This window comes from Mya arenaria, chromosome 9 (assembly GCF_026914265.1).
Source record: "Mya arenaria isolate MELC-2E11 chromosome 9, ASM2691426v1".
Classification (NCBI taxonomy): domain Eukaryota; kingdom Metazoa; phylum Mollusca; class Bivalvia; order Myida; family Myidae; genus Mya; species Mya arenaria.
In genome coordinates this window covers 41,025,163-41,043,617 of record NC_069130.1, presented here as the reverse complement: position 1 = coordinate 41,043,617, position 18,455 = coordinate 41,025,163, and the positions used below count along the sequence as shown (strand labels likewise).

At 36.2% G+C, this 18,455-nt stretch overlaps 1 protein-coding gene across 1 annotated transcript in view; it reads right to left on the bottom strand.

Moving 5' to 3' along the window:
- The window catches only part of LOC128203528 (DNA-directed RNA polymerase, mitochondrial-like), a 44,005-nt gene that overhangs the window by 11,776 nt on the left and 13,774 nt on the right, over nt 1–18,455 (bottom strand). Inside the window, exons 10-25 of the mRNA XM_052904974.1 lie at nt 17,590–17,733; nt 16,466–16,562; nt 14,603–14,679; nt 13,019–13,150; nt 12,457–12,573; nt 11,550–11,591; nt 10,975–11,051; nt 9,317–9,383; nt 8,748–8,877; nt 7,257–7,378; nt 6,267–6,400; nt 3,159–3,270; nt 2,594–2,678; nt 1,392–1,503; nt 1,062–1,140; nt 210–455 (exon numbers count right to left, since the gene is read on the bottom strand). Coding sequence (XP_052760934.1) covers nt 210–455; nt 1,062–1,140; nt 1,392–1,503; nt 2,594–2,678; nt 3,159–3,270; nt 6,267–6,400; nt 7,257–7,378; nt 8,748–8,877; nt 9,317–9,383; nt 10,975–11,051; nt 11,550–11,591; nt 12,457–12,573; nt 13,019–13,150; nt 14,603–14,679; nt 16,466–16,562; nt 17,590–17,733 — 1,773 coding nt within the window. The remainder of the gene's footprint in view (nt 1–209; nt 456–1,061; nt 1,141–1,391; nt 1,504–2,593; nt 2,679–3,158; nt 3,271–6,266; nt 6,401–7,256; nt 7,379–8,747; nt 8,878–9,316; nt 9,384–10,974; nt 11,052–11,549; nt 11,592–12,456; nt 12,574–13,018; nt 13,151–14,602; nt 14,680–16,465; nt 16,563–17,589; nt 17,734–18,455) is intronic.

The window sequence follows — 18,455 nt, the reverse complement described above, 5'->3', positions numbered from 1 at the left end:
AAAACTTTTTCTTTTTTTTTTGGGGGGGGGGGGCGCCATTTGGAGCAAGAAATAATTTATTTCGATTTTAAATATTGCCACAAGACAAAGTTTCCATGATGCTTAAACCAACTCACACATGCGCCCATGCTGAGAATTAAACCCTGATCGCCTAGGTGAGAAGTGAGTGTGCTAACCACTGTGCTTACCAGACAAGGGAAACTACTCACCAAGTGTACAATATCAGAGTACACATCGGCCGGTTGCTCCAGGGGGTGAAGATTCACGGACCTTGCTCCTTCATTGTCTCTTCCAAGAGCTGCATAGTGCTGGAGGCCATTACACGAGCCATCCTGGTGAATCGGTAAGTAGGAGATGAACTGGGAGGGATCTCCACTGTTCACAGCATTGGCAATCTCCATGCATGTGGACAAGCACTGGAAAGGGTCGTCTAAAGTTTTCCACCAGCCATTTCCCTTAAATGGATCAAAACAATTTTCCTATATTTGGTTAAAACATTAGTAAATCAGTAAGTATGAGATGAACTGGGAAGCGGCGTTACTAAGACAAACGTCGTTACTGAAGACAAACACTGGAAAGGGTCGTCTAAAGTTTTCCACCAGCCATTTCCCTTAAAAGAATCAAAATAAACTCATACATACTATTTTGGTTAGAACCTTATTGAATCAGTAAGCGTGAGATGAACTTGGCAGCATTGTCACTAACGACCAGGGTTCTCAATAAGTTTCGGTCAAACCGTCTCAAATAGTAACCGAACAGCTATTACTTATTCTACTTGAACATTCCATTTTGACCGGCAGCCGGTTCTTATTGAGAACACTGCTATAGAAAAATGCTCCAAAAGGTTTTCTAAGGTGTTCAACATTTTTTTTTGTTCTTTTTTTTTTACTGTTGGCTAAGTGGAATAACTTGACAAGCATTATAAAAGATGTGATGGGCCTTCCTTCCTACACAATTAAGTAATGACATTGAAAACAATATGTTCTACACTTATGACAACACAACTGGAACACCACTTTACAGAATCTGGTTTTACATGGTAACGTCAAAGATATATTTACCCCAAGTGGATCCTGGGCAGAGTCTAGAATTTCCGGCATCAGTGTCTCCACATGCGCTAACTTCTCCTTGTATGACGCTCTGCAGAAATATATATATATGAATAACTTTTTTAAGCTATAGCAAACATTACTCTCCCAATATATTGGTCGGGCACAATGAACTCATATTGTTCCCAGGTACCAAAACATATCCCTCCCACAGGCACCTGTCCAAGCTCTATTCCTTGTAGATTTTTCTTTATTAATTCTTTACATACCGTAATACAATTTATGAAAACAAAGCTATATCAAAATTAAAAAAAATATTTTTTAATATTTAAATTTGCAAACCTTTTGAGCAGCCCAGAGAGATTCATTAAGTGTAGTTTAAGCCAGTCAAGGCCAGAAGATCCAAGGGGCTTGCCTTTGGCGAACACCAGCAAGCATCGAACAAAATCCTGACCTTCAAATATAAATTTTTTCATGTCACATCACAGCATTTTGGGCTCCAAGCTGATGATTTGCCAAAAATTAGTTATTGACATATTTAAAGATTGATTTTTTAGTACATGGATGAATGAAATCATTTAGTGCATGTTAAGTGAAGAACGAAAGACTCCCCAAAAGTCTTTGCATTGACCAAATGTTTTCACACACAAATTAACCACAATTCTAACATAATCAACGTTTACATTTACACACTTTTATGCCAAATTTCTCTGGTGTAATCCAATACATACCCTATAACAAATGTTTCTAAGACAAATGAATGCTGTTTAAATATGGCTGTTTGAACAGGAAGAGTTTCAATGACGTCAGTTGTTTAATAAACATCAATTACATTATACCACAAGCCTCCTTTTTTGTAATGTTACAGGTATTTGCCAATTTAAAACATGGGAGCAGTTTCAATGACGTTATTTGTTTAATAGACCTCACATACATTTTAATACATGCCGTATTTCTGAGAGGCTTCCCAGCGGATTTTGGTCTGAATTCCGAGGGATTTTGATATTTTACCAGGGGATTTTTATGCGGTGTGAAAATAAGCACAATATCTATATTTAAAATATAAGACAAAATACAGAAAGGCACTCTAATAACAACAATTTTGGACTAAGTCAACATTGTCTTTGATGGAACAAGAAAGCTGAAAAATTGTGTGTACATTGAATTTCACACTCATATTATGGTTGCTTCCCACTGTCAACCTTGACCTATTAAAAAAAAAAAAAAATCCAGGAGATATGGATCTCCTGCGAGGGACCGAAATTCCAGGAGATTTTTCCTCCCGCTGAGGGATATGGCATGTATGCATTTTACCACAAGCGTCGAACTATGAATGCCATTGAAAGGAAATGCACTCATCTAATGAAGCGCAATAGGCGTGTTAATATATACACATTATATTTTGTTTTTATTCAACATTGAAAGTTTTCTAAATATAGGCTTTCGGCTTTAGGCCAAAAAACAACGTGATAGTGAAAACTGGTATAAAAGAAAAAAACTCCATTTATAAACATTTTAAAAAGTGAAATTTTTCAATGGTTTACCCTGATGGTTTAAGTGTGGCGGGTACGGGTACACCCGTCCTCGGAAGTCAACCTTCATCGGAAACCACATGACTTCATCCTTAAACTGAAACAAGAAAGAGAGAACCATGTTTCTCCATTCACAATTAATGTATATATAGGGCAAGATTATAGGTATCACCCTAACTAAGAGTGTTAGATAGGTTCATCTCAACCAGAGCGTAGGTTTTTTTGCGGAAACAAGGTTTACTGAGTTTCTACAAAACACCAAGAGCCAGGGTTGGAATGAACATATATTACATGAGCAACCATGGTTAATGCTTTTACTCCCACCTCTTAAACAAAATATAGTAAAAATGTATTTTCCTGTTGGAACTCTTTCAAGTGTAGTGTAAAAAAAGTAGTCCCATACGGGTACTTTTTTATCTTTGCCAGAAAATGTTGTGTTTTTTTTTTTACTAAGCTTTTTGGCTAGGGAGAGCTTATACAAACAACTTAACCACAAAATGTTTGTATTTTACTAACTTTGTTAGCTATTGCAAACTAATACAAACAACTTTACCAGTGAATGTTTGTTTTTACTTACCTTGTTAGCTATAGAGAGCTTATACAAACAACTCCACCAAAGGCTGTTGGTTTCTGAGTAAACTTTCGTAAACATCTGTTTTTCTTTATTGTACTCATAATTCATGCGTTTACTGAAAACAGAATAGGAAAAATATTTGTGACTGTAATATATTTTGAATTAAGCTTCATTCTAACCTATACTGTCTTTAATTTAAATTTTAGTTTATAATTTAATCCTTAAAGCTGCACTCTCACAGATATACTGTTTTTGCAACTTTTTTTATTTTTGTCTTGGAAAGAGCAAATTTTTGCGTAAATATCAGCAAACCAATGATAAAAGATTGCTGACAAAAGATCAGATCGCAGATTTTCATATTTCCGTTCGAAAATTAATGTTTTATGGCATAGTTACTAACTGATTAAGAAAAAAGCATTAAACATCAATTTTTGAACTGAAACATAAAAATCTGCGATTTTGTCAGCAGTCTTATAACTGGTTTTCAGGCAATTTCACAAAAAATGGCTCGTTCCAAGACAAAAAAAAAAGTTGTCAAAACGTTCAATCTGTGAGAGTGCAGCTTTAACCATCATCTACAAAATGAAATAACACCTCCCCACATGACGTCTGAACACTTGGGCCGTTTTCACTTACGTCCCGAGTCTAGAGTTTTGACACTCTAGACTCAGAAAAGCTAAATTATAATTTAGTTGTATATAAGGATATATGCTATTATAGGGCCTAAAAAGGTAGGCCCTTTATTTTTTGTATATTTTTTTATATGGCTTTATATAAGAATGTTATTTTCATCATTGGAGAATGGTGTTAAAGTTATCTTCTCAGTGTATAAATCATTCAAGGTTTTAAACTACATATTGAAAAGCACTTTTTTTAAGTTTTTCAATTTTGTTTTTAAACTGACTATAAAAACAGCAGGGTCGGCGCCTATTCCATAGGTTGGGTCGGGTAACTGGAACTAAATGTATTTTTTTTAGGCCTAGGAGCAAAGATGGTAAAAACATATAGTAAGTAATCCTTCTACAATCAAGAAGATGTATATGTAGATCTCAGGCTGAAGATGTAAGTGAACACTGCCCAAGGAATGGTAAACTCTTTGAAAAGGAGGCAATAACTCTATCAAACATTGTAACCAAAGTCAAATTTTAACTTGACCTATATTATAGAATGTTTAACATTTGTACAAAAAATTATTTTAATCTGTCAACTCCTTCATGATTTATTGTCATATATCACACCTCCAACATAGTTGACGCAATGCCATTGGTCTAGGCATACATGTGATAATTTCTTGGGTCGATTCCGGGACACTCATCGTAATGTCAACGCACACTAGGGGGGTCCGGGGGCATGCCCCCCCCTGATTTTTTTTTAAATGGGGAACATCTGTGGTGCATTCTAGAGCATATCTTGGGCTATTTTAGTCGTTTTTAACGTCGGGAAAATGTACCTATTTTGACTGCCAAGACGTATTTTTTACTTGACATGGGTTTTTTTTCTTCTGCATTTTCTTGAAAAATTAAAACCACCAGATATCTTCTGCAGTCTACTTTCGGTTTCATCAAAACAGGAAACAAACAACTATACAGGCACCTGTTTTCCCACGCTTTTGAGAACATGCGTTACAAAATATTTATTTTTTCATCACATTTAAAACATTTGCAATTAATGACACACAATATTTTCCAGATGTTTTAAGTTGTTTAAAGAATAACGACGTATCGACTTTGAAATTTGAATGGAATATGGAATGTTTTCCATGTTTTAATTTTGTTTTTTTACTCATTTGTCACTTTCTTTGAACTTACCTTCATGCTCGTTTGTCGGTAAAATAAGTGAAAAATATCAATTCATCAATTAAAAGCTATCATTCATAAGACCAAACAAATCCATATGAAAACAATGAATTTGTATACAAGAACCCTCCCCGACTCGTTAAGCACAACAATAGGCCAATAGATCAATTATCGGGTGATTGACGATGACCTCGACGACACACATACCAATTAACGGATTTGTGTCAACATGTCTTGTGTTTTACGACCAGTGTCCTGGACAGGCAAAATAGCTGACTTACATTGGTAAAATTACGATAATCGATTCCGAGATTTTTTTTGATTTTTTTTTTTTTTTATGACTTTCCAGAACAAACATTCATCCTCTGTGACTCCTTGACAGATATACGATTTCCAAGATAATCCCAGACGTCCGGGACATTATTACATGTATGGGTCTAGGACTGGTCACACTGTGACCCCATATTTTTCCAGTGACCCCATATTTTTCCATATTGGGTTACCAAATCTATATCGTACTAAAATGGCTTCTGTTTTCCGATTCCGATCAATATCATGATGAATTAATGAAACATTTACACATCTAAATAGGTTGTCCATGTTATATATACGTTAAGAGGTTAGTATGACCTGATATGGGATATACGGGGTACAGGAAACCATATTCGGGTTCAAGCTTCGCTCCAACGCCATATGGTAACCTTTGCCCCATATATCCCATATCGAGTCACCTACTAGTCCCGTAACTTATACTATCACGCCTCCAACATAATGATGCAACGCCGTTGGTCCAGGACTGGTCATGCGGTGACCGCATATTTTTCCATATTGGGTCATTTATCTTTATATTGTACCAAAATGGCATCTATTTTCTGATTTCGATGAATACATTTAACGTTTACACGTGTAAACAGGTAGTCGACTTGATATATACGTTACCAGGTTATTAAGTGACCTGATATGACATACAGGGCACAAGTAACAATATATGGCTTCCTTTGCCCAATCCATCCCATATCAGGTCGCCTTTGACCACGTAACATATAAATACCCCCTCACTCTGTTTATGGGGGGTATACAATTTTTAGAAAATGCAAAGTGTTGTTTTTGCTTTTGCAGATTTCCAATTTCTCATCAACAAACACAAGTGCAAAACGAATGCACCTTTGTTTGGATGTTCTACATTTTCCTGAGAAAAATAGTTCTCACATCGGTCAGGCCGAAAACGAGATTTCCAGCAACTAAGAATAACCATATCTTTTACATCTTTTATAACCCTACATAATTTATTTCAACATGTTCTCAAAAAACTCACATTGTCTTCTCATCTTGCCCTTCAAGCTTGCTCTTGTCCAGTTTGTCCGGGGTAGGCAGATTGTCAGGTAGTTGGGGTATGTCGATGGAAGGGTCACCCCCGGATTTAAATATCTTCATGACAACCTCCAACATCTAGAAGGAAAATGGTCTCAGTTAAGTTGATATTAAAATTTAGTCTTGTAATGATTGCTCTTGATTGATCTGTCTGAAACAGGCGTCTGGTAACTGGGTATTTTAATATCAGGGACTCAATGCCCCCCCCCCCCCCCCCCCCCCCCACACACACACTGACGGTTCAGCAGGGGATAAAAAAGACCTCAGTTTAGTTGATATTAAAATTTAGTCTTGTAAAGATTGCCCTTGATTGATCTGACCGGAACAGGCAGGTTGTCTGGTAATTTGGGTATTTTAATATAAGGGACTCCCCCCTACCCCCTTCGGTTCAGCTGGGGATAAAAAAGACCTCAGTTTAGCTGAAATTAAACAATAGTCTTGTCAAATTGAAGAGATCTATAAATATGTATTTACTTCACAGCAGAATTTCAACAAATCCTGTAGTGAAGTTTTGATGATCGATTATAATAAATAATTTGACTGGTTGGGCATGAAATCGACAACAATAGATTGTACTTTCTTACAAAAGATTCAAACGCAGAGTTGTTTTTCATTTTCATCGTCTTGTTTTTTAAACTCAGTTAATTTCCACCAATTTTCTCCTTTGAGTTATTTAAACATTCAAAATTGGTCAGAGTTGTCATCTTTAACAATTAGATGCAACATCAACACTAAATAGAGTTAAACATACACATAACATAAGCATAGTGAAGGATTATGGTAAAACTACAAACTACAATTAAGGTATTGTCACAAAACGACGGTACTATCGATAATCGTTTACTTGAATGAAACCGATTATTTATAATCAAACTAGAACAGATTCCCAACACTTAACTCCAGACTATTTTAGTACGGTATAACGCAGACTTACTGGTTTGTTTATTTTCCATGGAGTCGATCCGAGAATGTTCAGATTATCTATGAAAGCCCCAGGTTTTGGTTGCTGCTCCTCAAATTTCTTCTTCTGTTCATCACCCCATGTACATAGCTGCACTATAACGAGACAAAACACTTCATGCAAGAGCATGGCAGGGCAAACACTTCCTACAAGAGCAGCACGGAGCAAACACTCATTACAAGAGCAGCACGAAGCAAACACTCGTTACAAGAGCAGCGCGGAGCAAACACTCGTTACAAGAGCAGCGTGGAGCAAACACTCGTTACAAGAGCAGCACGGAGCAAACACTCATTACAAGAGCAGCGCGGAGCAAACACTCGTGACAACAGCAGCACGGAGCAAACACTTCTTACAAGAGCAGCACGGACCAAACACTCGTTACAAGAGCAGCGCGGAGCAAACACTTCTTACAAGAGCAGCACGGAGCAAACACTCATTACAAGAGCAGCACGGAGCAAACACTTCTTACAAGAGCAGCACGGAGCAGACACTCGTTACAAGAGCAGCACGGAGCAAACACTCGTTACAAGAGCAGCGCGGAGCAAACACTCGTTACAAGAGCAGCACGGAGCCAACACTCGTTACAAGAGCAGCGCGGAGCAAACACTCGTTACAAGAGCCCTAAAAAGCAAACACTCGTTACAAGAGTATTGCAGAGCAAACACTCGTTACAAGAGCAGCGCGGAGCAAACACTCGTTACAAGAGCAGCGCGGAGCAAACACTCCTTACAAGAGCATTGCGGAGCAAACACTCGTTACAAGAGCACTAAAAAGCAAATACTCGTTACAACAGCATTGCGGAGCAAACACTCGTTACAACAGCATTGCGCAGAGCAAACACTCGTTACAAGAGCAGCGCGGAGCAAACACTCATTACATGAGCATCGCAGAACAATCACTCATTACAAGAGCACTGCGAAGCAAACACTTGTCTGATGTTCTTTTGTTGAATAATTGGCAATACTCTACAATTATTAAAACAGAGTTAGGGCCTTGCTGTATGTACTGTCTTTGGCAGCATGAGTACCAAGTTTCATCAAACATCTTTAACAATATTTCAGCTGTGGCCAATGTTAAAGGAGCACAATAAAGGTTTACATTTGATAGATGCACACTTTAACTCATTTGTCTCTAATGATCACAAAAAAAGCATATGATTTGTGTACATATAAAAATATCAGGCTTTGAAAATGGGTTTTTTAATTAAAAGCTACGTTGCCATATATTCTCCAGCTAAAACAAGAGCGCCACGATGGCCTTAAATCGCTCACCGAAGTGAAAGTTTTAAACATGACCCTTGATATTTGTTATGTTGCATCAAATGATGACCTTGAGGGTCTGCGCCTATGTAGCGATTTCAAAGAAGATTTTTTCAGAACTGACTCAGCATTTATTATTTGTACGAACGCTAGAAGGCTCTTTCAGGTTAAACAACTACCCACGTTTTCACATGTAACAACTTACATGAGCTTGTGAAGTTCCCGCCCTGATGTGAACTGGTATACGGCACGACAGGGCACAGACTGGGGACCTCCCAGGGCTTCAGACTGATGTCTGACTCTGCGTTCATTAGTCGCGACAACACTGGGTGGCCCTGTCAGGTTAAAAGTTGTTTATATTATACAGGCAAAAAAGTGGTCTTACCGTTTAATTTCAAAAATAATTCATTCTCAGTGTTTTAAGGTTCAAATAGTTTGGGACAATTTTTTAGAAGATAATGAGTGAATATTTCATTAAAAAAAGTTTCAAGGATCAAATCATTTGACAATTTATACACTATAAATTCACACTCAACTTTTCGTAGTTTAATTGTTCAGTTCAAATTCTCTCTGTTTAAATAGTTTGGGACAATTCTCATTCTCAAATAATTCATAAGTTTAAATTCTCGCAGTTTAAATGGATTTGGACAATTCTTAAGTAATTCGTAAGTTCAAATTCTCGCAGTTAAAATAGTTTTAGACAATCCTACAGCATAGAAAGTGTAGAAAATGAATACTCGACATTTTGCAGTAGTTCATTTCTACTCAACTTACCATCACTTCAGTCTTCAGCTGGTCTTGTCTTGTTCGTTGAATTTTACGAAAGGCTTTCACATATTTTCTGAAAAAAAAGAAAAAGAAAAAGGATGTAAAACAAATCTATTTATGAATAATATTCAAAATAACTGACATTGTTATTACCCTTATCATACCATAAAACTCTTTTGATGATCGAATGCATATTTAATGTTAGTATATATTACTAATATATTTTGAAGAATTATCTGATCAATAGTACGAAAATTATCATGACTACCGTAAATGACTGGGTATTAGACACACTTTTTTCCCTCAGAATTTGATGTAAAAAAATGCCTACGTATAATACCCAGTAACAATTTTTTGAACTTTTTTTCTGAGGTCCATTTCAAGCCGAGAGTTTGTTTAGTTTTATGTAGAAAGGGATGTTACTCGCGTCATATTGATCGAGTATATACGGGTTAAAACGGCATTTGAAGATCGGGATACTGTATATCGTAAGACGTTAATAATTTAAACAAAAATATTTTTCGATTAAAGTTATTTAATATTATTTTGAATAATAAATTGAATTGAACTATAATTAAACATGCATAAAAAAAGCAAAGTTTCGCACTGTCAAATTTTTTTTGTCAGTTGTATGCGGTGTATGATAAGGTGTGAAAAACTCGCATTGCCTTTTGTTCTGTTTAACATACCAATACTACAAATTGATGCCATAATGGTCTTGTTTTTTTCACACATTTACGCGAACTTTATTCTTTTCTGTAGGTGTTGACATTTTGAGAACAAACCCGTACAATAAAAGGTTTATGCATAACTTAACTTCATTCTCGACAGGTTATCATTTACGATATACTGTCAAAAAGAAATCTTACATATTTTCATAACAGGCACCTTTCAGTGCTATCCAGAAACAAATGGTCACAATCAGTTCTTTTAAGTGCCTTTCCTATTTTCATGAAAAAAATATTTTTCGTCACTGTCAACAACATGGTGGCCGAAATTGACAGACGTTTTTGACATATTTTTTATGCGTCCTTTAACCCAAAACATAGATTAAACGTTTTTTTCTCAGATTTTTCACGGATTTTTTTGTCTTAGTCTAATACCCCCTATCGTCTTATACCAAGTCATTTACGGTATTATTTTATCCATTGTAGTATGTTTTTTTTTTAATCCTATGAATCAAAATAAAACGAGTCAAAAAATTCGGTCACATTTTTGTATTGTGCCGTTTTTTCTTCCGGTTTTGACTGACATTTTGTACTTCTATTTACCGCAAATTAAAGAATTGTTTTGTTTGTCAGTGACTTTACACAGCGAGATTCCCAAGTTACCCCACTTTAAATGCTTAAATTAAACATAAATATGTTGGACGAGTAAAAAAGTAATTAAAACATGATATGAAAATCTCACTTAAATTTGTTTCCTGGGAGAAAAACCAGTCTAGTGTTGTTTTAAGCGGATTTTTTAATGAAAATACTCTAAGCCAAAAAGAGTGCTACAAGTATCTGATTATAGAAAATTAATAGGACAAAATGAAAAAAAACGATCTCTTCAGGATTTATTTACAGTGATCGACAAAATCAATATCGATTGTTGTCGATATTTCGATTTTAGTCCATAATCCGCACAACAGTATTATACATACAAACTATGGATGGACTTACGCAGGTGTGTTCTTGGAGAAATGATTGGTGTTGATATGACAGCCATCAAGAATTATGTTAAACAGAGCAACCCCTACCTGCAAAAAATATATGAAAATACATGTAAACACTTTTGGTGTTGGAGGTTTTGTTTTTCCAAAATGGTCTAAACACCAAGAGTTATAGCCCTTCCTAGTGTCTTTTGTCACTGGCAACACATATTGGCATTCCAGAGATCTCCTTCTTAAGTGCAACACATATTGGCATTTCAGAGACCTTCCAAAGTGCATTTCATCAAAACATTTTGGCACTGAGAGATCTCCTTCCAAAATGCATCTAGCAACATATATTGGCATTTCAGAGACAAAATTCTTAATAGCATTCACTGCATGAACATCGATCTCAAAAGTGCCCCTGGGGTCTCTAAATCCAGATTTCTGGAATTTCAAAAACCCTGTTTATATCTGCTTTTGGAAGACACCACTAACAGCAATAGTGATCTTATTTTAGTCAAACATAATAATGCATTAAAAAAATATTTTTTGTGTCAACCTATATCATGCCCCTGTAAGTAGAGAATTAAGCACTATTCTAACCATTTTAAGGGTGGCCTCGCTCCATTCTGGTCTTGAAGGGCACTGAAATAAAAAAGATATATCAAATATTCATATCAAATATATATATATATTTAAAGGTTTGGTATTGGAATGTCAAAATCGGTAATTGAATATTCAATGTTTTTTGGATGAATCGATAAAATAATAAATCTTTTGCCTACAACTGTGTTGTTATATTTAAAGGTTTGTTAATCTTGTTTATACATCTTGCATTACACTACACATGTGTCAACATGTCAGTTAGAGGCATATCGTCAGATTCTATTAAGTCTCAGTAATTTCACAATAACTGGCTAATAAACAAATGATATCAAACAATTTCAATTATTTAAATAATAATACAGGTAAATTGAAATGACCATGCCAATTCAGGATTTAAGGAATCAGCCTTTACACGAAATTGTTGTCTTGGCTATCAAATAAGGTTTGCAATATTTTTCAAATCGCCTTGATAATATGAATGACATGTGCTAGTTAGATGTTTATGCTATAAACTGTTTTCCGTGTTTCAATATTACCATCATGCTTTGAAATGTAACTGTATAGTACAGTATTTTAAGGATATATTTCCTATATTGTTGTGTACAATAGGTGAGTCAATATCCCTCCAGGGTAGGGGAAAAATATATTCTTTTTTAGTGCGGAAAGAGGGCCGAATTTCAGGCCCAAAAATGGCCGAAAAAAAACACTGTACAAATAGAAATAAAAGTTATCCACAGGTTATCTTTCGGTTTGCACATTTAAAGGACTTGATTGGTTAACAGTAATTCTTGGATAAATATTGACCAATTATTAACATCTTGGCTAACTTTGACCAAACCAAAGAAATATCCAGTTTTATACATACCTAGTTTTATACATTTGACTGCTGTATACATGTACTTACCATGCTGTTGCCGTCGCTGAGACGATGCATGATTTTACTCCACTCAAGCCTCTGATTACCAGGATCGGAGTCAGGATCACAGTAAAGCTCTACATATTCACAGTAAGCTTTCGATAGCTGAAAAAAACACATAAATATCTTTTAAAAAATGTATAAAAAAAATCTGAGCTTTTTTGACATTAAAGGAAAAATCTGAGCTTTTTTCAAAATAGTAGGAAAATAGATTTTTACCACATAAGTTGGAAGGTTATGATTTTTTTAAAAACGTTATGAATTTCAGCTGTAACAATTCATTTTTCAACATCTTAGACATACTTCAGCTTGACTTTATTTAGCTTTTTAAATGTTTACTGCATAATTGCGCCATAATGTGCTGTTATCTATTTCTGCATAATTACTCCAAATGGCTCCTTAATCCATTACCACATGATAGTGCCAAAATGCTCCTCGATCGATTTACGCAATGATAATCAATGTACTGATAAGCCATACACTGGAGGGCCTTATATGGCTTGGTTTGACATGAGGTAAAGGGTTAAAGGAACAGGTTAACTCTACCAACCTTAGGAAAGACGCCAGCATCCAGGAAAGTCTGTATTCTGTACCTCTGTTCAACCTGTTGCCCCAGCGCAATCGCCATACGTGAACAAGTCGCACTGAACGCCTGTGACATTACCGTCCAGCGTAAAGCTTCCTTAAGAAATAACAAGAGATGTTTGTCAAACATTATGCCCCCCCCCCCCCCCTGAGCGCCATGTTGTCAGGATTATATGGACAATTGAATGAAATATGCATGGATCAAAATGACAGCTGATTTGTTGCCGTTAAGGCAGTTTTAAGATTATGACCATTAAAGTGTAAGGATAGAGTGTGCTATGACCATGACCTTTGATTCTATGAACTCAAAATCCAGAGTCATCAGCTGGTCACCAGAAACCTAAATGTCAAGTTTGAGGGCCATGGGTGCAGGCATTGTCAAGTTATCACTCAGACAACCTTTTATCATTCAAGGTCACTGTGACCTTGACCTTTGGCCCAATGACCCCTAAAATCAATAGGGACCATCTTCTGGCCAGGCCCAACCTCCAAGTCAAGTTTGAGGGACATGGGTGCAGGCATTGTCGAGTTATCTCTCTGACAACCTTTTACCATTCCAGGTCACTGTGACCTTGACCTTTGGCCAGATGACCCCCAAAAACCATAGGGGTTCAAAAACCATAGGGGTTATCTCCTGGTCAGGCCAATTCTCAAAGTCAAGTTTGAGGGCCATGGGTGCAGGCATTGTCGAGTTATCACTCGGACAACCTTTTACCATTCAAGGTACATGTGACCTTGGCCTTTGGTCCAATGACCCCCCAAAACAATAGGGGTCATCTACTGATCAGGCCCAACCTCCAAGTCAAGTTTGAGGGCCATGGGTGCAGGCATTGTCAAGTTATCACTTGGACAACCTTTTACCATTCAAGTTCACTGTGACCTTGATCTTTGGCCTGATGACCCCCCCAAAACATAAGGGGTCAGGTCCAATCTCCAAGTCAAGTTTGAGGGCCATGGGTGCAGGCATTGTCAAGTTATCACACAGAAAACCTCTTAACCATTCAAGGTGACTGTGACATTGACCTTTGGCCAGATGACCCCAAAAAACAATAGGGGTCATGTACTGGTCAGGCCCAATCTCCAAGTCAAGTTTGAGGGCCATGGGTGACGGCATTGTTGAGTTATCACTCGGACAAGCTTTAAAATTATTTTACCATTAAAGGTCACTGTGACCTTGACCTTTGACCTGATGACCCCCAAAATCAATAGGGGTCATCTACTGGTCTGGCCCAACCTTCATGTGAAGTTTGATGACCATACGTCCAGGAATTGTTGAGTTATCACTCGGACAAGCTTTGGTCTACCGACGGACGGACCGACCGACCGACATGCCTGTGCAAAGCAATATACCCCTCTTCTTCGAAGGGGGGCATAAAAATCTGGATATATTGTAGATCAGTTTTATTTTGCCATGTCATTTTTTTCGAGATTAATTGATATAAGCCATTTATGCAAGGCCGTTTTTCACGATTTCTTAATATATATTTTCAAGCCTTTACGGGCTAAATTATGGCTTGCGGGCTTGGACTACAAACAAGTTAGAACCCACCTTGACCATTATGTTAACGTAGTCTTCAGTTGGTAGAACACACAGGAATGGAAGCAGAGTCACTGTTTTCACGTTTTCTAAAAAAAAATACATATTGAAATTCTATTGTCATAAAAAGTTAAAACAGTTATCAAGTCAAGACTAGCTCCAGTCCAAACTCGCTATGTCTAAATCTGATATCTTGATTTTCCGGTTGTGTCGAATTTTTCTCCCGGTCCCAAATTTATTCCTTCGTATGTAAAAGATGTAATAATCAAACATGAATCGGGGTTTGGTGTTTGTTGCTATTTTTTTGTATTTCGAATGTGTCAAATGTTCGTTACCTCAATTTTTTCCGTAGGTCTCGACGACTTTGACATAAGGAGTTTTGACTGTATGTGCCTGTTTGATTATACTACCTTCTTTTAACTTGATTGTGCCAAAAGCAATTAGTAAGAATTATGCTTGAATCTGTTTCCCTGTAATGCATTCGGAACTCTGCAATTTTCCATCGAAAACAACATCAGATGTATATGGATGGTTTACAATGTCAGAAATCTTTACAATTTAACTACGCTGCAAGTAGACCGCATTATTTATGCAATTATTCAATTCATTGGCAATCAGTTAAAGTTAGATATACAACATACATGTTAAAAAACTACAATTAATTAATACAGTATTAAAAAATTATGAACTACTTCCACCGATGTATCCGGCATACATCCGAGGTTTGTTTCGATGGAAAATGGCTGAGGAGTTCCGAATGCCAGTAATTGTGTCCTTTTTAAGAGGTAATGAGAAACTACTCCTCATTGGGATCAACCTTTTGAGTAAGAGGACACCTATACCACTCTCACTCTATATACCATTTAGTAAATACTAATTTATTTTAGCTTGATTGTGACGAAAGCTTAGCTAATAGAATCACTCTCGAGTCCGTTTCCTGGGTAGAAACCAGTACTGGTGTCCTGTTTGAGAGGCCATGATGTTCTCTTGGCTCCCCGAAAGACTCCTGTGCTAATTTCTAAACAAGAAACAGCCAAGCCAGATACATATCAGCCTATAGCCGTCTAAAATAACGAACTATAAAAAACACAACAAAATAAAACATACACTCCACCCAAGATTCTATAGTGTTTGTGTATTTGATTGTATCAAGGTCTGTCTGCGCCTATTGGATGCATTATAGTTTCAACTGGTTTTTCTATGTTTAGTAACAGTATTTGTGACCTTAGCCCTAGCGGCCCCAAATGACCAAAGTTTGGTCACAATTCATCAACTGTAAATTAAGTTAATCAGTATCAACTGTTTTTATTTAAAGTTAGAGTGACCCAACACAATCTCCATGAACTCTTCCTACATATAAAGTTTGGTCCCTATATGTCAACCCTAACGAAAGTACATCTGTTTCAACCATCTTTCTATTTTAAGTAACAGTGACCTTGACCCTAGGGGTCCAAAACACAATCTTATTAAAGGTCTCCTATATACTAAGTTTGGTCAAGATAATTCATCCCTAACTTAAGTTATTCAGTTTTATAGATGATGTCGCCCGACCGCTTTAAAAACACTATAAAGTCATTTTATTATAAGGTTTCACAATATGAAAACCTGGTTAATAATCCTTGCACATCTGGGATAAACGTGACAGGTGCAAGGAGAAAGGCACAATACATTCAGAAAACGAGAACATAAAGTAAGTAAGGTTCTTATTTTGGGCTTTATTGCGCTTATTTTCCCAATTTTGGAACTTATCATGCTTATTTCCCCATTATCAGAAATTATCACACTTGATTTTTTCCCAAATTAAAGGCACAGGCTGTAATACTTTAAAAAATATATCAGTGTATTGGGCAAACTGTAACAGCCCATCATACATACTAGAAGCCAACAGCTGTACTTGATCTTGCCTCTTCTTCACAAACATTTCCTGTATACTACTCTGCCACTGCTTCTCTAAGATCTTGATCTCGTTTTCCTGAAACATGGTCAAGATGTTTAAAAAAATATATATATATAATAACAAGTAACAAATATGTGGGAACCAAATGCACCTGTCTGCGTTTTTGGGATGATGAGGCTCTGCTTGTCCCAGATTCCTACAAGATATTCAGGTTTATTGAAGACAAATACTCAATTTAAAGCAGAGCAAACTCCCACCACCGTCAGTTGATGTTGTTTAGTTGAAAAAGGGGCTTAAGTCAACAACTATTTAAGTTAGAGTTATGGGTCTTGCTGTATAAATGGGTACCAAGGATATTATTAGTTGATTTAGTTCTGCTTAATACAAGCCCCAATTGTTTTTCTATTTTTGAAACCTTGATCTTGACCTTGACCCTAGGGGCCCAATCCCATGAAAAGCCTCTATCAACTTTTCCTATTTACCAAGTTTGGTCACTATATGTCAAACGTAACTAAAACTATTCGAAACGATAGGTTAGTTTGACGCCAATACATTGAGGTATGTCATTCAAAAGAAAAAAGGACAAGTTGATGACAGATCACACGAGTCTGGTCTATCACAGCTACATTAGCAACAAGTAATGGCAGGGTTTCTAACAGTTTATAATTTTCAAACCTGAAAAATTATCAGGGTTCTGTTTGAGAAACATGGATTCATGCCAAAATCAGGAAAAAGGAGCTTCGACAACTTTTGAAATTGATTCTAAAGTCATTTAAATTCAAAACCTGTTGGCTAGATATGCTCGATTTCCTTGTCCTGGTTTCAGGAATAATCGTGAACTTAAGACCCACTATCTATCACAGCCACATTAGCAACAAATAAGAGGTACTAGTATCTGAATTGATTCTTTTCATTAAATATTTAAAGCAAACTTTAACGCAAGTTTTTAAACCTTCCAACTACGTATCAAAATCCACCATTTTGTTCAACACTGGCATTATTGACTGATGAATATCACTACTTGTTAATGACTCATTTTCAATAAAAAAAAAATGATCATGGACAAAATCATGTGACACAAAGAAAACCGTAAAATACAAACCCTAAACACGTCCATTTTCTTCTTTGTGTTGAAAATTGACTTCATGCTAATGTTACCATCCAATTCGATATTAAACTGACGCTCCGCTCTCTGTCGAACTTCATCACTTGTGAAAACACCAGCGAATGGATTAATGTCCACTTTCTGTAATAAGCAAATGATAATGTTGACATTAGGAAATTAAATTTCCATTAAATACAACAATCTTTGTTCTGAATTAAGGAGGAAAAAAAACATCACTGTTCCATTCTTCGCAAAAACAAAAGTTATTTTTCATTTTAAAGCTGTAATTTCACAGTTTGACAGTTTTGACTTTTATTCTAGTTTTTGTCTCAGAATCAGCTGATTTTAGTATAAAAGCCTTCATTTTAGTCCCATAAGATGCCTTCATTTCAGTCATATAAGATAACTCACAATTCTTTGAAAAACTGCCAAAAACATGCCATAAAACATCAATATTCAAACATAAAAATGAAAAACTGTGATTTGATCTTTTGACAGCAGTCTTATAGCACTGGTTAACAGATGTTTACCCCAAAAATGGCTCATTCCAAGACAAAAAATAAATAGTTGTCAAAACGATCAATCTGTGAGCGTGCAGCTTAAACACCTTATTGGCAAAAAACCCATATTAACTTGAAAATTAGATGCATATCATGATTATATTTCTTATCACATTTTTTCCTGAGTTTGGGAAAAATGCATCATTTTGACTAAAATTGAGATTTCTGACTTGCCTAGAAATGAATAGAATATAAAAGAAGGATGTGATAAAGTTTGTTTCTTTAAGAATACATTAAACCCTTCAATACTAAAAATGCTTAGAGGGTCAAATTTTTGGATGAAATAAAATATAATAATTCTGG